Below are 24,300 nucleotides of genomic sequence, written 5' to 3'. Positions count from 1 at the left end.
AAAGTAAAAAAGAACCTGTGCATCAAGTATCAAGTTAGTCTTAAAAAAAGATTTTATTTAGAGAGAGAGAGAGAGAGAGAGAGAGTGCGAGTAGGGGGGAGGGGCAGAGGGAAAGGGAGAGAATCTCAAGCAGACTCTGCACTTGGGGCAGTTCCAACATGGGGCTTGATATCAGGACCGTGAGATCATAACCTGAGCCAAAATCAAGAGTGGGATATTTAACCTACAAGCCACCCAGGCACTCCAAGTTAGTGGCTTAACCACAAAGACAGGTAGTATTTAAGAGGCACAATAATGTGACAAAAAGGAATTGGATATAAATCTTGAGCTCTTTTCAGTTATCAGTTGTTGGTAATAATATTGGTACTCATGTTCTGAAATTATATATAGTAGGATATATATATATACATATATAGTAGAATAGAATAAATAATTATGTTAATGTCAGGACTCAAATTTTCATTGTAAGACAAAAGATAAAAATATAAAAATTAAAGGATTTCAGTAAAAGTTCTATCATTCCAAATTTGATTTTAATATATCACTCTGAACTAATATTTTCTCTTTAAGAAAATATTCCCTGGCTCTGTCCACTAGAAAGGGCTTGAAGTATTACCAACCCAGTATAAGTAAGCACCCCTAGCACCCATACTGTGCTTCCAAATACCATTTCCCACTAAAAGAGACAAGGATTCCTTGAAGAAATGGTTGATTCCCAGTCTCAGGCAGAAAAGACTAGATGTGCTAGAAATACCTTATCATTCCAGAACTACTAGGGCCATCCTAGGGCTGAGACAACTTAAAGCAGCTCCAATTGGCTACAAACAGAACAATTTGAGTACCAAAAAATAATAGTAAATTCAGTGGACTAAAACATATCAAGTATGTTAAAAATCCATGATTTCGGGGCACCTGGGTGGCTCAGTGGGTTAAGCGTCTGCCTTCGGCTCAGGTCATGATCCCAGGGTCCTGGGATGGAGCCCCATGTCAGGCTCCCTGCTCAGTGGGGAGTCTGCTTCTCCCTCTCCCTCTGTTCTTCCCCCCACCCCCAACTTGTGCTCTCTTGCTGTCTCTCTCAAAATAAAGAAACTCTTTTAAAAAAAATCCATGATTTCATGATACTGAAACAAACAAATTTAACTGATCATCTTTTGAAGAAGGTGAAAGAACCAAGGATTTACCCTGTCTTGATTATATCAGTACATCAGGGTAACCAAATAGCTGATAAGGAAAAGTTATTTTTAGAAGAATTCTAACTAACAAATGAAGACATGATAGACTAGGTAATGATCACCAATGACTGCGAAAACCATTAGGTGAAAACCTGACAGGAAATTTTTTAATGAGTGGATCAGGCTGATGACACTGAATCCACAATTCAATCTTAACATCACCGAAAAAGAGCCCATCAGACATATACACGTTAAAAATATTCTCACCTCAAGTTAAATCTGAATCTAGTCATCTAGATCTACCAGTTTATAGGAAATACAGGGGACAGAGGAAGAACATTAAATGACATCATAAGAATTCAATCAGCAAAATCCAGAATAAGAATTTCCACAGGAAAACCAACCAGTTTCTTCAAAAAATAAATTGCAAGGACAAAAAAATTAAGAGGGAAGGGTACCTACAAATTAAAAGAGAATGAAGAGACATGTTAATCAAATGCAATGTGCATACCTTGTTTGAATCCTGATTTGAACAAACCACCTATAAAACTCGAACCATTTATGTGATACATCGGTGTCAAACCTGAATATTTACTGGATATTTGATATTATGGGATAAATGTTTATTTCTGGATGTAATAATGGTATGAAGTTATGTTTAAAAAATTAAGTTCTTTCTTTTAGAACTCACACTGAAGTTTCACATTTTATATGATATAATGTCTGGAATTTGCCTCAAACTAATCCAAATGTGTTGGTGGAATGTGGGGTGGGTGAGAGTATAGATAAAGTAAGATTGGACACATACTGATAGTTTTTGAAGCTGGGGAATGGGTATATGGGGTTCGTTACACCATTCTTTACTTTTATATGTTTGCAATTTTTCACAATATAAAATGAAAGGAAAATTTCTACAATAAAGGAAAATAAAATCTTAGTACATGCACTTGGCTCAGGAATGAATATCTACATACTCATAACAATAGAAACACTAAATATTAATTTAACCAAGAATTGTGCTATAAAAATAGAAGAAGGGTAGTTTGGGAAGAAAAACAAAGTAAGGGAGAGAAATTCTTATATGCCATAACTGGAAGTCAACAAATAATATGTAACTTGGATAAAGCAAAATACATCAGAATAATGTACTATTTAGAAATACAGAACATCAGAAGAAATAGCTAAAATAAATGCTGTGGTTTCTAGAAAGCAAGACTCAAGAGCAAGGAAGGGTAGGATAGAGAAACATCACTTTTCCTTACTAACCTATTACTACTATTTGACTTTTAAAACTATGTACTTGTATTTTTTGATAGTATTTTATTTATAGACTGCTTCTTAGGTCTTGGTGCTCTGGCTGTCACCTCCCATAAAATTCATATTTTGACTCAAGACTCAAGAGTAGATATTTAAACCTCAAATCAGGGCAAACTAAGGTTATCCTATCATCGTAATGGAATGGACTGTCACTACCAGGAACAGGGAAAGAGAAATGAAGGTATTAAAGAAGTGAAAACAACCTAGGGCTATACATAAGGTATTATTTTTTATTACAGTCAGCATCTGGCCTATATTTGAGTACCTACTGGATTGGATCTTAGGTCCCAGTACAAATTTTGCAGGGAAAAAGAATTCCTCTGGATAGATGTGTAGGATAAACAATTTGCCCAATAGAAGCTGGAAGGGCTGGAAACTTGGGTAAATATTGCAAAGAGGTATCCATTCACCAAACATTTGATGAGCACCACTATGTGTATGAATCTATGCTAAGTGCTGGGCTACAAAATTAAATAATATCCAGCTGCTACCTCCCAGTCTCATGTGGGAAGCACCAATCAATGCACAACAATGCAATATGGTGTAACAAATGCAACAAAAGGAGATAAGCAATGGGAGATTAGACTAGAGTACAGAAAGGGGGACTCCCTAATCAGACTGAGGCATCAGATAAGGTTTTCTACAGGATCTAATGTTTGAAATGAATCTTTGAACATAAGTAGAAGCCAAGGGGAGAAGAGTGAGGGCACTGTGGAGAAAGGACAGCCTCAGGCAGGAGTGAGATAGCTCGGTAGGATAACTTGAGTTCCATACGAACGGAAAGAGGAAAGCAGGTGAGGATGCGGCAGAAGATGAGGCTAGGGACCTTCTCATGAAGATCTGTCAGTGCAAAGATAACAAATTTAAGCTTTATTCTAAAAGCTACTGGGTAACTACTGAAGAATTTTAAGCAAGACTGTGGTATGATTTTATCTGCATTTTAAGGACACCTCTGGCTGCATGCAGTGTAGAGAATAAACCAAGGTAAGGGGCTGGAACTAGTGAAACCAGTTTGGAGGTTACTGTAATAGTTTAGGCAAGAGAAGATGGTAGCTTGGAATTGAGTGATGGTAGTGGTGGTAATGGTGGTGGAAATAGAAGAAGGGGAGTCAAGGTATTTTTAGGAAGGAAAATTGACAGGACTTGGAGACTGATTAGATGTGGCTGAGGAGGAAGGTGGGGATTAAGACAGAGGAGTCTAGGATGACATGTCTCTAGTACATGGTGCTACCATTTACTAAGGTGAGAAAAAAGAAGCATATTCTGAAAGGGAAGAGGATAAATTTGGTTTAGGGCAGTGTTTCTCAACTGGAGGCAACTGTGCCCCCCCCCAAGAGACATCTGGAGACAGTTCTGATTGTCACGACTAATGGCACGTAGTGGGTAGAGGCCAGGGAAGCTGCTAAAGTCCTATAATGCACCTAACAGCTCCACACAACAAAAAATGATCCAACCCAAAATGTCAGTAGGGCAGAAGCTGAGAAACCCTGATCTAGGGCAGTGCTGATTTGAATCTGTAGGCCAGTTAAGTGAGGAAGTTCAATAGCCTTTTAGAAATGTATCTCCTAAAGCTCAAGAGGGAACCAGAATGCAAATATAAGTTTAGGAGTTATCAATTTGTAGGTGGTCATTCCAGTCACCAACTATACTTGGGTGCAATCTCCCATGAATGTATCTGAAAAGAAGGTTAAGGACAGAGTCCTGGCGGATACCAACACTTATAGTAGGAAAGGAGAGGAGAAAGAGATCCCATGGGAAAGACTTAGAAGTGGCCAGCAAGATAGGAGGAAAACCATCAGAGAAAGGAATCACAGAAAGCAAACAAAGAAAATGTTTCAAGGAAGGAAATAAGAAAAATAAGTGGTGTCAAAGGCAGAGAAAAGTTGAGTAAGTTAGGGAAAGTTTCCATTGGATTTGGCAAAATAGAATCACTGATGACTTTGACAAGATCAATTTCTATGGGGTGTTAAGGGCAGAAGAACCATGAGGTTTTTTTTGATGGGAGATATTTAATGTTTATGAACTTAAAGAAAAGAGCCGATAGGGGTCATAGGGAAGGAGGTACAGAAACAGGAGAAAGAGGGTATGTAATGAAGAAGCAAAGATCTAAAGGAGGGAGGAGATGAGTCCAACATGGTGTTTCAAGGAAGGATAGGAAGGTTGGAAGACCAACTGCCTCTTTCACTGAAATAGGAGGAAAGGAGGGATAAGATTTCAGTGGAATTGGTAGATGTTAGGAACTGATGAGGCCCATGTAGGAAGACTTCTGGAGAACAATTCTACAAAGGAAGCTGCATCCTAACAGCGAAATCCTAGAGGTCAGGATGTGTCCTATTAGAAGGCACCACCCAAGTGTCAGGAACTTAAATCATTAGGAGGGTGGGTGCTGGTAAGAACCAACAGGGAACAAGAGTGTCAGTTGCGAGTGCTGCTCAGTCCTCATGAGCAAGGCTTTTGACTTGTTTTCTTAAGTTCCACAAGGGCAGGGACCATGCCTATTTGAGTCATCACTGGATCCCCAGCACCTGGCACAGTGCCCAACACATAGCAGGCACTCAATAAATAGTAGGTGCATGAAGAAAGAAGGATATAAAAATGTCTTACAGGCCATCCTCATGACGTAGATGCCTTACCACTTACATCTCCCATGATACTTCTCAGTTCTGTTCTGCCGAAAACACTAACCTTCCAAATAGTTCAGACACTTGTCACCTGTTAGACTGCCCTCACCGGTACCTCTTTTTCCTAATACTTCCTTCCTATTAAATTCCTTGGATGCCTGACATGGGCAATAATGGATGAAGTTCTCTCTCCTGCTCTCCACCGTCCCTGAAATGAAACACCAGCAATGTTCTCTCCGTGTTACAAGGTATGCTTTCAGAACAGAGCCCCTCCTCCCCTATAGTACCAGGGGCCGCTCTATTATTAAAATGTCAGGGACACTACTATTACAGACTGCAATGTCTAGGGTTATCTTCAACCAGCCCTTGTTTCTCATTACCTGTGCCACTTGATTGTGTTTCTCAGGGATGTTTTTCAGATGGTTAGACCATACACAGACGATGCTTCTGTCTAAAGAAAGAAAACGAATTTGCTTTATATGGTTTTCTTGATGAAAGGTTATTTAGAAATGTCTGGCCATTCAAATACCCTCCTTCAGAGAGGCATACTCAGATTTGAAGAAGTACCTAATTCAAGCTCAAGGCCATTTTTCAGAGAAAACCTGTTTCCTGGTCTAGCCATTTCGAAGCTGATTCTTAATAGAGCATAGAGCTAGCCTGCAATATTTTCTCTCATGCCTCAAATGCACCAATATGACAAGATCTGCTTTCTGTTCAGATTTTAAGAGGGAAATAAAATGTAATGGGTTTTGTTTTTGTTACTGAATAATAGAACACTGACGTCATATATTCATTTAATTCAGCACACGGGGGGGGGGGGGGAAGCCAAGTGCCTGCCCTAATGAACTGCAGTTTAGGGCATATGGGTATTAAACAGTGTGACTAATATAAAATGATGGTTTTTCAAGTGGATTTATTGAAAATGGGCAAATGCAAAGTTCAGGAATGGAATCTGAGAATGGGTACTGGGATTAAGTCTCAGAAATACACCACTGTGAACTCCCTTACCACTACTCACCTCCTCTACCAATTACTTTAAGGCAGATTTATCACAGAAAGTCTAGTTTTCAGGGATATGGAGATATGAAATAGAAAAGGCGACTCTCTAATAAAGAGGAGACTTCTCCCAGTACAGAAAAGGAGCATAAAATGATGATGATGACAATGGTGAGTGGGCAGTGGCAACATTAACATTTACTAAGTGCTAACTGGGGCTCAGGCATATGACTTTTCGAGGAAGAAAGGGTGAAAGTTGTGATTCCTAGTGCTATGTGACAATGACTACCCACCAAAAAGCATCCAAAATTAACTTTGTGATCACATTCTGCATCAAAGACTTCTTCAAGGCTGCCATATTTTCCACTCCTCTCTACCCCTCTCCCCCGACACTGTTCCTATACCTTCCTTCTCCTCTCAGCCCTTAGTTTGCTATTTCTACTAGTCATGGCCTTCAACTGACCTCTCCAAGTTCCCAGGTAGTACCCCACAGTCTTCGGATTGCCATCTGGACCTCGGTTCACAGAAAAGGTGGACTTATTTCAGTAGCCATTGATGACAGGCTGGAGAAGGTAGGGCAGGAGAAGCACAATAGGACAAATGAAACCAAAGAGAACAGCAATAAAAGGAACGTAAGAATGTTCTCTGGATAAGGACAAATAAATGGCACTTTCTTGGAAGGTATGGCATTTGTGAAAGTCCATAGCTGAGGTCAAGACACTCCACAGGCACTCCATAGTGGAAAGGAGTTTCAATCTTGCTGTGAAGCAGGGATCAGTGAACTTTCTCAGTAAAGAGCCAGATAACAAGTTATTTTAGGCTTTGCAAGTCATATGGTCCTTGTCACAACTACTTAACTCTGCCATGCAGTGCAAAAGCAGCCAGGGACAATCCATAAACAAGCAAGCTCAGCTGTGTTCCAATAAAACTTTACAAAAAAGCAGGGGTGGGTGACAGATACGGCCTAAGGGCCATAGTTTGCCAACCTCTGCCATAAATTAAATTCTGCCTCTCTGAGGCCTCATTCGGTTTCCAAAGTCTGAAATCTTTCTACAGAGGTAATACCGTAGTGGTTGAGAAAGTGAGCTTTGCATCAAATAGACCTGAGTGTGAACCTCAGCTCTGGCACTTTCTAAATGTGTGTCCTTGGGCAAATTACTTAATCTCTCTGAACCTCAACATCTTCATCTGTAAAACGATAGTGCCTACCCCTCAGGGTGACTATAAACAGTCAATGATGATGCATGCTAATCACTTAGCACAGACAATGTGCTAGACAATGATGCATGCAATCACTTAGCACAGGGCCTGGTCTCCAGAAAGTGCCCAGTAGGTACTGGCTGATATTATTAGCTATTAAGGGGACTTAGTAGATAAAGGATAGGGAAGTAGTGGCTTACAGAGGGTGTAATAGGATGGAGAAGACAAGAGAGCCCCTCAGCTCTGGGTGCAGATGTTGTCACATTGACTCCATTGAGCTTTTGGAGGTAAGACTCTAGTCTCCGTAAAATTCTCTTCTGAGCTTCAAATTTCACCTGCAAAAGAATATATGTAATGAAACAAAGAGACTTATGCAGTATTACCTCGAAAAATGGAAAACAAAGAGGAAAAGAGAAGGCTGTCCCACAGATTCTTGGGTCATGGTCTTAGCAGATAAGGAACCCGTAATGATGGGACAGCAATAGACCTAAGAAGGTATTGGGAGAAAGGTCAAAAGTGAGCTCTTACGTAAGCTCTTCATTTTAACCGATCTTTCAGATTGAACACCCAAGCTATAGGTCAGTGCTATGATAATGGAAATGTTTTATGTTGGTATTATATGCCATATAATATGGTAACCACTAGCCACATGTGGCTAATGAGCACTTGAAATGAGGCTCACGTGACAGAGGAACTGAATTTTTTTTTAAAGATTTTATTTATTTATTTGACAGAGAGAGACACAGCAAGAGAGGGAACACAAGCAGGGGGAGTGAGAGAGGGAGAAGCGGGCTTCCCACTGAGCAGGGAGCCCAACTCGGGGCTCGATCCCAGGACCCTGGGATCATGACCTGAGCCAAAGGCAGACGCTTAACGACTGAGCCACCCAGGCGCCCCAGGAACTGATTTTTTAATCTCATTTAACTTTAGTTAATGTATATAGTTAGTTGCCTCTGCTGTATCAGTACATACGCATTTCTACACTATGCTATGCAAAATCACATGAAAGAAATCACAGGGCATTAAGAGTACACTTATCTTGATGAGCACTAATATATAGAATTGTTGACTCACTATACTGTACACTGGAAACTAATTTAATATTGTATGTTAACTATACTGGAATTAAAATTTATTTTATTTTTTTTGTTAAAGATTTTATTTATTTGACAGAGAAAGACACAGCGAGAGAAAGAACACAAGCAGGGGGAGTGGGAGAGGGAAAAGCAGGCTTCCTGCGGAGCAGGGAGCCCGATGCGGGACTCGATCCCAGGACCCAGGGATCATGACCTGAGCCCAAGGCAGACGCTTAACCGACTGAGCCACCCAGGCGCCCCATGGAATTAAAATTTAAAAAAAAAAATCACAGGGCTCATGGGAAAATGGCACACACATTCCAAAACTTTATAGTATCACATATAGAAAGGATAGGAACCTAACAAAAAGGGTAATACAGTTTTCCACATTCACTGGTTAAGAAATGGGGCGCCTGGGTGGCTCAGTTGGTTAAGCAGCTCGGGTCATGATCTCAGGGTCCTGGGATTGAGCCCTGCATCAGGGCCCTGGGATCGAGTCCTGCATCAGGTTGCCTGCCCAGTGGGGAGCCTGCTTCCCCTTTGCTGCCCCTCCCGCTGCTTGCGTGCTCTCTCTCAAATGAATAAATCTTAAAAAATAATAAAAAATTAAAAATTTTAAAAAATAAAAGGTTAAGAAATTTATAGATAGATACTACAATAAGGATGGCACTTTACCCTGACAAAGACCTGAAGTTTGCTTGTGGAAGTGGCTGTCCACTTGGGAATGATCCTGAAGTGGTGAAAGGAGGGTTATGTGTCACATACAGAAAGATCTAGCAGCAGACATGGATGAGCGTGGCTCATACCACACTTAGTGAACTGCGGGAACCCGTAAATGCTTGAGGCACGGGTGCGTGTTCATTTTATGCATTCTTATGCAGCTCGGTTCTGCTGGGTACAGTTTGCTTCTTTCATCTGGTGTTTCTCGCGGACAAAAAAAAAATCACTCCTAAGCCAATGTGAAATTTGCATTATGTTCAAATTGGTTCCTTAATGTATCAATTCCTTGGAACAAATTTATGTTTTTAAAACAAGCATTACAGCAGAATTGACTGTATTTAAAGTCAAATAGCCACATGTAGCTAGTGGCTACCGGGTTGGAAAGTGCAGCTATGTATAAAGCAGCAAAAGTACTTGCTATTCACACATACAGAGAATAACAAAAAAGCAAGGGAGAAACAGGCATTTCCCGGTATGTCTCCAGAGTTTGGAAGATGTAACAGGTGTAAAGTTTCAGATTCATATTACATTAAATTCATATTATATTAAAATTTCAGATTCATATTACTCAGCCACCAAAAAGAATGAAATCTTGCCATTTGCAATGATGTGGATGGAACTGGAGGGTATTATGCAAAGAGAAAGAAGTCAGTCGGAGAAAGACAAATACCATATGATTTCACTCATATGTGGGATTTAAGAAACAAAACAGATAAACAGAGGGGAAGGGAAGGAAAAATAAAATTAGAACGAAACCAGAGAGGGAGACAAACCATAAGAGACTCTTAACTCTAGGAAACAAACTGAGGGTTGCTGGAGGGGAGGTGGGGGGGGATGGAGTAACTGGGTGATGGGCATTAAGGAGGGCATGTGATGTAATGAGCACTGGGTGTTGTATGCAACTGACGAACCACTAAATTCTAACTTTGAAACTAATAATACCGTATATGTTAATATAAAAAACTAAATACATTTGAAAAAAACTTTTCAGGGCACCTGGGTGGCTCAGTTGGTAAGCGACTGCCTTTGGCTCAAGTCATAATCCTGGAGTCCCAGGACTGAGTCCTGCATCAGGCTCCCTGCTGAGCAGGGAGTCTGCTTCTCCCTCTGACCCTCTCCCTCTTATGCTCTCTTTCTCTCTCTCATATAAATAAGTAAAATCTTTAAAAAAAAAAAAAAAAAGAAAAGAAAAAAGCTTTTCATTAGCATATTGATTTTAAGCACCTGTTGGGGGATCTGGGTAGAGCTGTCCAGTCAAGCTTCCTACAAGTCTGGCACCATTCCCCCTGATGGAACTGGGGAGTGAAAACGTAAGCTGGGTACCAACCTTGAGCTGTTCCTCATAGCTCAGCCTCCAGGGTGGCGTCACAACATCAGCCAGCCTTAAAAAAAATAGTTCAGGCACTTCATTCATTAAATAAATATGTACTGAGCACCTACTATGCATAAGTACTTCCTGCCACCATTTTCTCTGGCATTTTACTTATTCAGAAAACCTAACTCTCATGCCCCTGGGGAGATACAGTCTGGGAGAAGAGCCCATTTTGGTGCTGTCTACTTAACAAAGCAGAACAGATGGGCAAACTTAATATAAGAAAAATCCAGATTTATCAAGAGGTAATTAATCATATTACAAAAGGCTTCACTGTTGGGTTCCTTTAAATAGCTCACCTCCCTAATGCTTTTAAAATATAATTTGATTTAGAAAATACATTTGTTGCATAAAATGAGGTATATTTGTGTTTGCATGGCTGCAACGGGACTATTCATTTGTAAGCCATCTGATCGCTCTCTGGATTCCTGGTTTTCAGCATACCTGCCCTGGGCCTTTATAGAGACAAGGTCCCAGTTTAATATCTCATTTCTGTGAAAAACATACTTAGAGGCAAGGAGAATATTTTCTGCCATCACAAAGCATTTCCACCAACATTCTTCAGGTGTCTTCAAATTTGCCCTGGGTATCCTACCTCAGGCGCCCCCTTGATCCCTTGCAATGCCATGTTAGTTACAACAGGAATACAGAATTTTAGGAGACCCAGAGATTCAGACTTGCTAATGGGAAACAATATCCGCCTGGGTCTTACCTTTCTTGCCAGGAACCATCAAGTGGTCCAACACGGCTTGGTTTCTTCTGACTTTTCTGTCCTCTTTGACACTTCTTGGGTATCACGTCGGTGAAGTTTCCCTCACATGCTGAGCCCAGAAAGGGCTGTGACCAACCCGGAGGCTTAGTGGCACACCAGGGGAGTGATCCTGGTTTGGGGAGGAGACCCACCCTGGAGAGGAAACATCTTGGACTATGCATTGGGACTCTTCTTTTAATCCCTGCCAACCACAGAAACACCTGCATGAAAGGTGAACAAACAGAAGTTGGGAAACAAAAGCACAACTCCCAAACCCCTTCATTCATTTACAAACCCTTACAGAAGCTCAGCACCCAGCACACTGCCTGCCAGAGAGTCAACACTTGGTAAAAGCAGGCCTGCTGAATGGAATTGAATTACTGCATATCAGGTACTGGCTTAGGTTCCCAAAATAAAAAGATGAGGAAAATATACTCGTTGTCCTCCAGGGAAGAGTTCAACACTCTGGATACACTTCTATGGCTGGTCCCTCTCTATATTCTACCCTCCCACCCAAAAACCAACGAGTCAACTACTATTTAGTACATGCTAGACTATGTGCAAGACACCGTGCCACACAAGATTACAATCTAATTGAGAAGATCAAGTGCAGATGCAGGACAAGATGACAATAAATAACACAATGTGCTTAGTTCCTGACAAATGCTCAGGAAAAGCTTTCCAGAGCAGGTAAGCCTTGCACCAGGACTTAAAGGATGGCAGGGAGCTGAAACAGATGGCTAGACCAGTCTGGCTAAAACAGTAATTCATTTTGGGGAACAGAGGAAATGAGGTTGAAAAGTTACATCAAAGTGAGAGCTGGAAGAACTTTAATGCCTGAATAAAATATGGACTTTATTATGAAGGCAACAGTGAGTTGATGGAGGCTTTATGTAGAGAAATAAAGATGAAATAGGGAGGTTAATGAAAAGCACGTTCAACGACAGGGATGTCCACTCTCACCACTGTTGTTCAACATAGTACTAGAAGTCCTAGCCTCAGCAATCAGACAACAAAAAGAAATAAAAGGCATCCAAAACAGCAAAGAAGTAGTCAAACTGTCACTCTTACCAAACAACATGATACTCTATGTAGAAAACCCAAAAGACTCGACCAAAAAATTGCTAGAACTGATACAGCAAGGGGGTCCTGGGTGGCTCAGTTGGTTAAGCATCTGCCTTCGGCTCAGGTCATGATCCCAGGGTCCTGGGATAAAGCCCCGCATCAGGCTCCCTGCTCAGCAGGGAACCTGCTTCTCCCTCTCCCTCTGATCCTCCCTCTTGTTCGTGCTCTCTCTCTCTCTCTCTCAAATGAATAAATAAAATAAAATAAAATAAAATAAAATAAAATAAGACAGTCTCTTCAACAAATGATGGGAAAATTGGACAGCCACGTGCAAAGGAATGAAACTAGACCACTTTCTTACACCATATACAAAAATAAACTCAAAATGGATGAAAGACCTAAATGTGAGACAGGAATCCACCAAAATCCTAGAGGAGAACACAGGCAGCAACCTCTTTGACCTTGGCCGCAGCAACTTCTTGCTAGACACGTCTCCAAAGGCAAGAGAAACAAAAGAGAAAATGAACTATTGGGACATCACCAAGATAAAAAGCTTTTGCACAGCTAAGAAAACAGTAAACAAAACTAAAAGGCAACCTACAGAATGGGAAAAGATATTTGCAAGCGTCTTATCAGATAAAGGGCTAGTATCCAAAATCTATAAAGAACTTATCAAACTCAACACCCAAAAAATCCAGTAAAGAAATGGGCAGAAGACATGAACAGACATTTTTCCAAAGAAGACATCCAAATGGCCAACAGACACATGAAAAAACGCTCAGCATCACTCCACATCAGAGAAATACAAATCAAAACCACAATGAGATACCACCTCACACCAGTCCAAATGGCTAAAATTAACAACACAGGAAACAACAGATGTTGGCGAGGATGCAGAGAAAGGGGAACCCTCTTACACCATTGGTGGGAATGCAAAGTGATGCAGCCATACTGGAAAACAGTATGGAGAGTCATCAAAAATTTGAAAATAGAGCTACCCTATGACCCAGCAATTGCACTACTAGGTATTTAGCCAAAGGATACAAACACAGTGATCCGAAGGGGTACATGCACCCCAATGTTTATAGCAGCAATGTCCACAATAGCCAAACTATGGAAAGAGCCCAGATGTCTATCGACAGATGAATGGATAAAGAAGAGTGGTATATATATACAACAGAATACTACTCAGCCATCAAAAAGAATGAAATGTTAACATTTGCAATGACGTGGATTCAACTGGAGGGTATTATGCTAAGTGAAATAAGTCAGTCTGAGAAAGACAAATACCATATGATTTCACTCATATGTGGGATTTAAGAAACAAAACAGATGAACAGAAGGGAAGGAAAAACAAAATAAGATGAAAATAGAGAGCGAGGCAAACCGTAAGAGATGCTTAACTCTAGGAAACAAACTGAGGGTTGCTGGAGGGGAGGTGGGTAGGGAGAAGAGGTAATTGGGTGATGGGCATTAAGGAGGGCACTTGAAGTAATGAGCACTGGGTTTTATATGCAACTGATGAATCACTAAATTCTACCCCTGAAACTAATTAAATTGAACATATAAAGAACTTAAATCAAGAATTTAATAAAATTCTATTATTCTAATCTAATTCTAAATCAGTTCTAAATCAAGAATTTAATTAAAAAATAAAAATAAAAAAGAGGAAAAAAAAGCAAGTTCAGGGGTGCCTGGGTAGCTCACTGTGTTGGGCATCCAACTCTTGGTTTTGGTTCAGGTCATTATCTCATGGGTCATGGGATCAGGCCCTGCGTTGGCCTCTGTGCTCAGCGGGGAGACTGCTTGAAGATTCTGTCCCTCTGCCCCTCCCCCTGCTCACACGAGCTCTCTCTCTCTCTCTCTCTCAAATAGATAAATCTTAAAAAAAAAAAAAAAAAGCAAATTCATGTTTGAGACATGTGTTTGCAATGGTAAGGAAAATATCCAAATGGAAACATCTAACAAGTAGAGAAGCAGTACTACGAGTCATGAGAGAAGTCAGGGTTAGAGATTTGGTTGAGTGTCTATAAGTACAAGATGTAAGATTTTTTTTTAAAAAAAGGAGCTTTCAGTAAAGAGAAGAGCAAAAGACCGATGACTACACCTGGGAAAAAGACAGTATCTGGAGAACAAGAAGAGATGCTGGTGACCCAGGAGAACATGGAGCTTAGAGGCCAAGGAAGATGCCTTTAGGTAAGACACTGACATATCCAGTAAGTCAGAGGCCAAAGAAAGAAGTGAAATAAGGCAGTAGTAAGTGGCAGACAGGAGGTACAAATGAAGGTTTGAGATCTTAGGCGTGGAGACCCTAGAATCAGGCAGACCTGAGTGGTCCCCTGACTCCACCACTTACTAGTTAGGTGGCCTTTGGCAAGTCAATCATTCCCCATGACTTTCCTTTTTTTTCATCTGTAAAATGGAGATAATAATAGTACCTACCTCATATAGTGGTTATAAGAGTTAAATAAAGGATAATTAATAAAAAGTACCCAGCAGAAGATTAAATGGAGCTGATGTTTGTAAAGCTCTGAGCACAGCGCCCAGTACCTGGTGAAAACTCAGTTAATTGTCATGATGCTTAAAGACAGTACAGGCCTGGGTGGGGGTGGCAATATTGACAAAAGGGAGCAGAGGGTGGAGGGGGGGGAAGGACAAGTAGGAGTAACTATAAGGCAAAAGCTGCAAGAGTCAGAACAGGTGAGGGCCTCACTTTGGAAAGAGGAAGGAATCCCTTTGCCTCCAACACAGGAGTCAGTGTTGGTGCCTATTTACTTTATGGTGCCTGATCACTGCTGTGTAACTTGTTTGGGTACCAAGGACACATGAATGGACTTGGCTGGACACCTTAGTGATGAGCTGTGAAATTACCTTTTTGCCCTTGTCCTCTACCTTGGATTACATCCCAATGTTAAATCATACCTTAATTCAGAACACACACACACACACACACGTTTCCAATGTATGTAACCGATTTATTAACAGAGATTCCTCCACGGCTTCCTCTTATTACTGTGAAATTAGTATGCTGTGACCACTGTGTAACTTAAAGGATGCTGGTATGAGTGCTATAGTCTTTAGCCCATACACCACTTTGTGTGTTTACGAAATATTAAAGAAAGTAACTGTCAACATGGAAGCATTTGCGGGGGATCTTCAGAAATTTCTAACAAAACATATTTAAGCTGTCTCAAAGTTGAGGTGATAATAGATAGTACCCTCTACACAACTCCCAGAAAAAGGCAAGTTATTAAGAAGAACATGGGCTTTGGAGCCATATTCTAATCTCAGCTCTGCTGCTCACTAGCTATGTGACTTTGGGCAAGTTACTTAAGCACTATGAATGTCAGTGTCATCATCTATAAAAATAGGACTAGTACCACCTACCTTTCAAGGCTGTGCTAAGAATTAAATAAGCTCGGATGCCTGGGTGGCTCAGTCGGTTAAGCGTCTGCCTTCGGCTCAGGTCATGATCCCAGGGTCCTGGGATCAAGCCCCGCACATCGGGCTCCCTGCTCAGCGGGGAGCCTGCTTCTCCCTCTGCCTGCCACTCCCCCTGCTTGTGCTCACTCTCTCTCTCTCTGATAAATAAAGAAAAATCTTTAAAAAAAAAAAAAAAAGAATTAAAGGAGCTCATATGTATGAAGTGCTCAGGATGGCATCTAACACAGTAGGCATTTGACATGTGTCACTGCCCCTCCTTAGGCTCTGATTCGAAGCACATCACTTGATTTCTTCATGCCTCGACGTGTCTGACCTGCAAAACTGGCGAAATGTAATAAAGCCTGTGAATGCCGTTAGGATAAGTAAAATTATGTGGGAAACTTATAACACAAAACACAAACCAAAGAACTTTCATAACATTCTGCATTAGTGCCTGCTGGAGTGTGGTGAGCTTAAGGCCTGCCCTGGACCACCTATGAATACTATCAAAAGTGTGTGATCTGTGATAAACATTTTTCTAAAGTGAGACAAAAGTATGTATTTGATATGAAGAAAAGCAAAAGCCAGAGAGAGGAAATGAGTGAAGAGGTAGGAGACAAAAAATAAGGAATGGGCAGAACGGGGGCAGACTGCAGGGGGAGGGTGTGCTGCAGGCCCATTTAGGGGTTGGCAGAGGAGGGACAGGGGAGCTGAGGGCTGAAGACATCTATCTGTATCTCACAACATTCAGACTTTTTTTGAGTGTGTGGGTCCTCTCACTGGTGAATGCCACCAGGACTGTGCTCTACTTGCCCTATATCCCAGCAGTAGGCTCTTGTGCATCTAGGTTTCTTCCTCCAAATTATCAGGTATGGTCTAAAATAGGACCCCACTATTGCCAACCGGTCACCGCTCCTGGTAAAGACCCTTTCATCATATTTAGTAATTTCTGAAGTGAAATATATTTTTCAAGGCAGCATAATAATACCAGTCAAAGTGAATTATGTTTCTTTGTTTCTTGATGTCCGGGGGGGCGGGGGGGGGGGAGGGGGCATCTGCCCACAGAAAAGACTAGTTTCTTTTCAGAGGTTTTCCTGTTTTAAAAAAATGCTTGGGTTTAAAAAAAAGTGTGTGACATCTGCTCAGTTTCTCCTATAGGAATCAATCGGAAAGGGACTCAGGGTCCAGAGCTGCTAGATAGGAAGGAAGACTAAGTCTCTAGGGCTGGAATAGGTAACCTGCCTGAAATGCTCAGAGATTCCAATCTGAGACTACGTGGTTGGTTTGATGCGTGTGGGGCCAAGGAGCTTCTTGGAGCAAAATGTTAACCCACAGACAAGGGTCCTGCTTACACTCTCTGTTCATCCTTCCTTCAGCTGGCCTGGCCCCACACACGGTTCTTGGCAAGAGGTGATAGACATAAGGGTGTAACTGCTGAGTCCTCACTGCAATGCACGCTCCATCAGGTCCTTCCCCCACCAGACCCCCTCACCAGCCCCTCCATCCCCCTGTTCTCCGGGCAAGTTCTACCCACCGTGTCTGTGGGAAAGACTATCACTGAACTTGGGCCAAGGGAGGGCTGAGGTCACAGCACAGGCGGACGCAGAGCTGGCCGCAACCTTGGACAGCCAGCATAGGTCAGGTCCGCGCGTCCCCACCTCCGCCGGCCTCCTCAATTCCCCGCCCCGCAGGCAGATTGGCTCGCTAAGCAGTTTTCTCTAAGTAAGGGTTCAATCGGGCTTTCCGAGTTCTCCACGTACCCCCCATACCTTTGCAACCAATAAATCCTCTCACAAACCTGAGGCGGCCAAGTAAAAGCCAGCGGCCGGCCTGGATCGCTGCCGCTGGGGAGAGTCACTTCCTGGTGCGCGCGGCGGCTCGACTCCCGACGCACACGCAGCCAGCCCGGGGCAGGCGCGACGGGACGCGGGGCTCCTCCCAGGCGCGGGTCAGCCGGGCCTGCCCGGGACAGCCAGTTTCGGGGAGCCCTCCTCCCTACCTAACCGGGCGCTTCTCTAGACACCTTCCTCCAAATCACTCAACGCCCTATTGCCCCCTCCCCCCCCCACAAGGTCCCCTCTCCTCCCCTCCTAGCGACCCCGCCCACCGCCTGCTCTTCTCCCCGTCCCATTGGCGGATCTGGATAAGCCTCAAAAATCAGAAAGAAATTTGAACTACAGCGTGAATAGTGCTACCCATCGCAGGGGTGCTTGCGATTTAACGCAACCAAAATTATAGGCTCAGATCCATGATGGCTTGGAAGATTGGGAGATGAAGGGTAGGGTGGTGTCTTCAAATCGCAACATTTTCTAAAAGTCGGCCCTTTTTGGAGTCCTAGGGTTTTTCAGGCGTTCGTTCTCCCTCTATTTTATATTGCTTCAGGAAAGTGTTACAGTCTTATGACAAGGTAAACCTGTTTGTTTTTTTTTTTAAGATTTTATTTATTTATTTGACAGAACACAAGCAGGGGGAGTGGGAGAGGGGGAAGCAAGCTTCCCGCCGAGCAGGGAGCCCGATGCGGGGCTCGATCCCACCTGGGATCATGACCCCAGCCGAAGGCAGACGCTTAACGACTAAGCCACCCAGGCGCCCCATAAACCTGGTTTCTTAAGTGGATCCCACGCAGGGCTGCTAAATCCTCAGGGCAAGAATTGGTTTTCAACTTCAAAAGACAGAAGGAGGCTTGATACTGACGTGAGAAAGAAAGGCAGAAGGAAACGTAGATAAAATTAAATGTCCTTATAACCTGCAGCCCAATGACAAAGCTCCCAACTGTCTTAAAGTTAATGCCTTGCTAGAGGGAAAAACAACCTTAGTTTGACAATAGCAAGGCCTCCAGTATCTTGTGAGTCTTCTTTAGCATATGAAAATCCTTTTGGAACTTCCCTTATCTTTACTTCCCTGAACCCCAAAGTATATATAATCAGTTGCTCCTCACAATCCCGAGGCTACAGCAGCTCTTTCTGCCCATGGGTCCTGTCCTGTGCTTTAATAAAACCACCTTTTTGCACCGAAGACATCTCAAGAATTCTCTCTTGGCCATTGGCTCCGGACCCCACCAACACAACAACACTACTCCAAAAATACATCAGATACCACTAATTCATCTACCAGCTCCTCGACTACATTCAGTGATTCCTCTAATTTTTAGAGGGGTCAGGAGCCCAGCCAAATGAATAAGAGAATGTTGAAGTATGCACACATGTGTGTGCTGTAAAAAAAAAAAAAAAAAAAAAAAATGTTTTTAATAAAATTAAAATAGTAAGTGCACATTTAATGACACTTAATTTTTTATATTTAATAGTAATTGGACTTTAGTGGAAAGCACTTTATAGCTAACATTTCAGTTATTTATTTATTCAAAGTATAACATGCCTATTATGTGCAAGGCAGTGCATTAGTACAGCAGTAGGTTAAACATGGCCAAGTACCACAAATAACAGCAAATATTAACTCAGCCAGACCAAAGTTCAAAGCCCAGACTTGCCAGATATAAGCTGTGTGAACTTGGGCAACTTACTTAATTGCTCAGTGCCTCAGTTTCCTCATCTGAAAAAAATGTCCATAATAATTGCACCTACCTCACAGGGTTGTGGTAAGTTAATATATGTAAAGTGCTTAGAACAGAGTAAGCACACACTCATTGTTAGCTATTATCATCCAAAAATAATTTTATATACTGTATATGTACACATACATGCACACACATGCATATATACCCTTTAAAAAAAGAGAGAGATCTTTTAATCCCCATTCCAAAGGCTTGAGCAGGTAAAGGTTTGCCTCAATTCAGGGCCTTTCCTAACCACTCTAACGGTTCTTAAGCATTATTTGAACTAAAACCACTGCTTCAGGTTTCTAGGCTTGCACATTGCTATCAAGTGAGACCAGGCTGGAGAATGCACCTTTGGTTCTCTTCTCCCTTTTTTCTTTTTTTTAGTCCCCTTTTATGCAGATAGCCAGCTCTAGTCCTTTCTTCACCTCTTCTTCCCTTTTCTTCTCCTTCCCATGCTCTTCGGCTCCATTATCATTTCTCATCTTGGCATTTATTGTTGTGCCTAGCACAGAGCCTGGTGCCCTAATGGGAGCTCAATGAATATTTGATGAATTGAATTGAATCCTCCCCTGGTCTACTTGAAAGGGAAAGGGCATATTTTCACTCACCCCACCCCCACCTATTCTGAGCATCCAAGTGAACTCCTTTAAAACAAGTTTGTCGGGCGCCTGGGTGGCTCAGTTGGTTAAGCGACTGCCTTTGGCTCAGGTCATGATCCTGGAGTCCCGGGATCGAGTCCCGGGATCGAGTCCCGGGATCGAGTCCCGGGATCGAGTCCCGGGATCGAGTCCCACATCGGGCTCCCTGCTCAGCAGGGAGTCTGCTTCTCCCTCTGACCCTCCTCCCTCTGTGCTCTCTCTCATTCTCTCTCTCGCAAAAAAAAAAATAAAAATAAAGCAAGTTTGTCATTTGAGAAGGCAGAACCCTGAAGGGTAAAGAGAGAAAAGAAATTAAGGAAGCTATAATGTAATTATTTAGCCATTAACCCTTTTATATTTATTTAATCTGATAAAGCATGTTCTTCTATAAAAGAGAAATCACCACATTTGTAAGAGGGGCAAGAAATATCCCATAATAAATAAAAGGTTAGACTCTTCAACTAGAAAAGTCAATAAATGGACATGTCAGAGGTGACAAGCAATATTGTTAAATAAGAGCTGAAGCCAAGATAACCTTTGCTTAACTTGGTTATCAGCAAACCAAATCACAACGTGAAGTTTCTAGAAATCTGTCATTCTCACTTTGGTCCAGAGGAGATTTCTGAGAGGCTACGGCATTAGCTTTCAGAAATAACATGTATTAAAATCACTTCCATTAACCACATTCTTCAGGTGTGACTGCGTTAGAGGCTGAGAGGAATAGATGCACAGACCACGCCCTCTAAATTGTGTGACCCCATGGGAAGACTCACAACAAAAGAATATGCAATAATGGGCTTTGGTAATTCTAGCAAAGCAGTGAAAATCCGGATAGTGAGGGAAGGAAAAGAATGTGAGAATTGAGTTGAATGCTTAGGATTTGAATAACCTGAGAAGAGGTAGGAGCTGCAGCAGGAAAACAAGAATGAGTGATTTGTGTCCAAGGCCCAGGAGGAGGCAGGCCGGGCTAGATGGGAGGGCTGTCGTTAGCTGTCGTTAGCTTTCTGGCCTATTAGGTCACTAGGTCAGGAAAGATAATGAAGGGCCTGGAGCGCTGGATGAGGGGCTTGATCTAGTTTCCTTAACAATAGGCAGCTAATGAAGAGTTTTTCATGAGATGTTTCTGGAGCAGAACTCTAGATGCTGTGTGTAGGATAGATTTTAGGGTGTAGTGGCCTGGAAGTTGAGGGAGACTGCTACAGTCATCCAGATGGGAGGCACTAAGTCTCTGTACTAAGGCAGATTACACTGCATTCTGTAAGAATTTCTCAAAATGTGGGCTGCGCCTGGGTGGCTCAGTCCCTTAAGCGTCTGCCTTCGGCTCAGGTCATGATCCCTGGGTCCTGGGATAGAGTCCTGTGTGGGGCTCCCTGCTCAGCAGGGAGTCTGCTTCTCCCTCTCCCTCTGACCCTCCCCCCTGCTCATGCTCTGTCTCTCAAATAAATAAATAAAATCTTTAAGAAAAAGAATTTCTTAAAAATGGATAAGGGCCCATCTGCAATGTAATCAGCTGGGGTGATTGTAACAAATGCAGGTTCGTGAACCCCACCCCATACCTACAGAATCAAAATCTCAGGGAGATAGAGTTCAGAAATATTTGAGTTTTTAACAAGCACTGATAGTGATGTCCATTAAAATTTGAGACCTACCACCATGCATCAACTGAAATACTAGATGATTAGTTGAAAGTTCAAAAAAATCAAATTGAAAAAGCCCTAAAATAGAATATAGATAATTATGCATCTGAAATTTGGACATAGGAGGACTTTCTAAACTGAAAACCAGTAGGAAAAAAAAACACCAAGTAGGTCGAGTTTACTACATAAACCCTAAGAATTTCTATATGACAAAGGTATAATTAACAAATTAAATAATACATATCAAAGAAAAAAGATATACAAGTATGGCAAAGGGTCATTATCTTTATTGTATAAAGAACTTATATAAACGGATAAGAAAAACACAGTGACCCTAATAGAGGCCTTGGCAAAGGTTTGAAGAAATAATTCACAGGAAAAGAAATATAATTGGTCAAATAGTGTTTTGCTCTACCTCACTAGTAATGACAGAACATGCAAAGTATATAGATTGGCAAAGATTTAAAAAGATCTGTTATTCCTCAACGTAGACCATGGACAGTGAGGCAGATGCTCTTGCACATTGCTGGTGGGATTGTAAATTGACATAAAGTTCCTGGAAAGCAATTAGAATCAAGAATCTTTTGGGGTTCCTCGGTGGCTCAATCGTTGGGCATCTGCCTTCGGCTCGGGTCGTGATCCTGGGGTCCTGGGATCGAGCCCTGCATGGGGTTCCCTGCTCCGCGGGAAGCCTGCTTCTCCCTCTCCCACTCCCCCTGCTCGTGTCCCCTCTCTCGCTGTGTCTCTCTGTCAAATAAATAAATAAAATCTTTAAAAAAAAGAATCTTTTAAAATATCACACCATTTGCCCCTGAAATTCCACCTCAGGAAGTTTATTCTAAGGAGATAGAGATGTGAAAGGTCTTACAGTTAAAAATTTAAAAAGCATCGGGGCGCCTGGGTGGCTGTCAGTTAAGCGTCTGCCTTCAGCTCAGGTCATGATCCCAGGGTCCTGGGATTGAGCCCCACATCAGGCTTCCTGCTCTGCGGGAAGCCTGCTTCTCCCTCTCCTTTCTGCTTGTGCTCTCTCTAGCTATCTCTGTCTCTCTCTCTCAAATAAATAAATAAAAATTAAATTAAATTAAATTAAATTAAAAAGCCTCTTTAAGGTCCAACATTGGAAAAATAGGGAATGGTTATTACATAAAATATGGTCCATCCATAGACTACTGCAGAGACACTAAAAATGACACTCACGGTATGGTGTTAGAATTCAGAAGGGTGTTACCTTTAGGGTGTGGGGAGCGGCTGGCAGGGGGAATGAGGGGGCTTCTGAGGTGCTGATAATATTCTATTTCTTCATCTGGGTGCTGGTTATAGAGGTGTATTCACTTGGCAAAAATGGATCAGTCTGTACTCTTGATATGTGCACTTTTCTGTATGTTATGTTACACTTGAGGAAAAATTTAACTTAAAATTGTGTCTTTAAAAAGTTTGTAATGGCATGGAAATATGTGTAGAAGGCAACCTTAAATGAAAAAGGCAGGATAAAGAATTATGCATTCAGTATGATCCTGTATGTATAAAGCAAAAAATGCATTGGAAAGCAATACAACAACTCTTTACAATTGTTGCCTCTAGATAGCAGGCTTAGGAATGAATCATTTGTCAGCTTATTTTTCACTTCTGTACTTTTCAAATTTTTTTTACAATGGACAGGCATTACATTGATAATAAGGAAAAATAGTAAAATATCAGAGAAAAAAAGTGAATTGACGCATCTTGGTAAAGCCCGCATAGTCCAGACTGAAACTGAGAACTAGATTTTATCAGTTCCTGTGGAGGTGATTTAGACTCTGAGGGACTAACTTACATGTAGCAGATTTATAGGCTACTGGCTTACAAGCCAGTTTCTAGTGACCGAAATATTCTTATTTCCTATCTAGGGTTATACCTACCAGCTATTTATGTACTGGAGAAACCAAACTAGCAATCAGAAGGTCACTTGCAATTTAAACAGAGATGAATGGTTTCGAGAGAGGTCTTTGGGTTAATTGTAACATGCTTTCCAGACCAGCGTTCCTGTTACTTGAAGAGTGTTGGATAAACACTGACTCTCCACTGTTCTTTTTTCCATCACCTCTAACTACTCACCAGAATTTTCTGTCATTACAATATTACCTGCCTCCTATCCTCATGTCACAGTTGCCAAGGTAACAGCTCATCTTACATGAGTTACATTCTGGGTTGGTTGCTCCTAGGTGAGATATTGGGAAGCATCTTAATCTCATCTGCAGTATATCTACAAATTATATTTACAAGAAGTTGCTTCAGGGAAGAGTCACAGATGGCTAGTTTCATTCACTGTGAGCTTTTTTAAAAAATTTTTTTTCAATTGAAGAGTCTATCATTTCCTGATTTATGTTTCTAATTTTTTCTAAACTGTATCTCTTAGGTTTGGAGATACATATTACTTTTGGGGCCCTTCAGTTCCCTGATAAACATCAAGGGTTTTTTAAGAGAGTACTTAGGAGAATGGCATTGGCACTTACAAAAATAAAGAAGTCAGAAAGAGAGATTTTTGAGAGAGAGAGATGATAGTGGAACACTGAGTGAGGGTCCAGTGGGCTTATAGAGAAAGAGTTAACATAATAGGAAAGCTCTCATGTTGTATGTGGGAGGAATTACCCTGGAAACTGTCACCAAACTACCTAGCTACCTTTATGTTCTGGTTTCTAAGGTAACACAGATATTTACTACCTCGCATTTACATGGCTGGTGCTGATGTTCACTTTCTCACTTAAGGTCCCAACCCT

At 41.7% G+C, this 24,300-nt stretch overlaps 1 protein-coding gene across 1 annotated transcript in view; it reads right to left on the bottom strand.

Moving 5' to 3' along the window:
- The window catches only part of TRMT2B (tRNA methyltransferase 2 homolog B), a 46,158-nt gene extending 26,407 nt beyond the window's left edge, over positions 1–19,751 (bottom strand). Inside the window, 7 exon segments of the mRNA XM_035017970.1 lie at positions 5,491–5,561; positions 6,570–6,669; positions 7,507–7,641; positions 10,430–10,484; positions 11,187–11,446; positions 17,512–17,712; positions 19,695–19,751. Coding sequence (XP_034873861.1) covers positions 5,491–5,561; positions 6,570–6,669; positions 7,507–7,641; positions 10,430–10,484; positions 11,187–11,446; positions 17,512–17,712; positions 19,695–19,751 — 879 coding nt within the window.
- Between the last annotated feature and the right edge of the window lie 4,549 nt (positions 19,752–24,300).

This window comes from Mirounga leonina, unplaced genomic scaffold (assembly GCF_011800145.1).
Source record: "Mirounga leonina isolate KUSES-001 unplaced genomic scaffold, KU_Mleo_1.0 Mir_101414, whole genome shotgun sequence".
Taxonomy (NCBI): domain Eukaryota; kingdom Metazoa; phylum Chordata; class Mammalia; order Carnivora; family Phocidae; genus Mirounga; species Mirounga leonina.
Note: the sequence above shows the minus strand (reverse complement) of the source record. Positions and strands in the feature narration are given on the sequence as shown.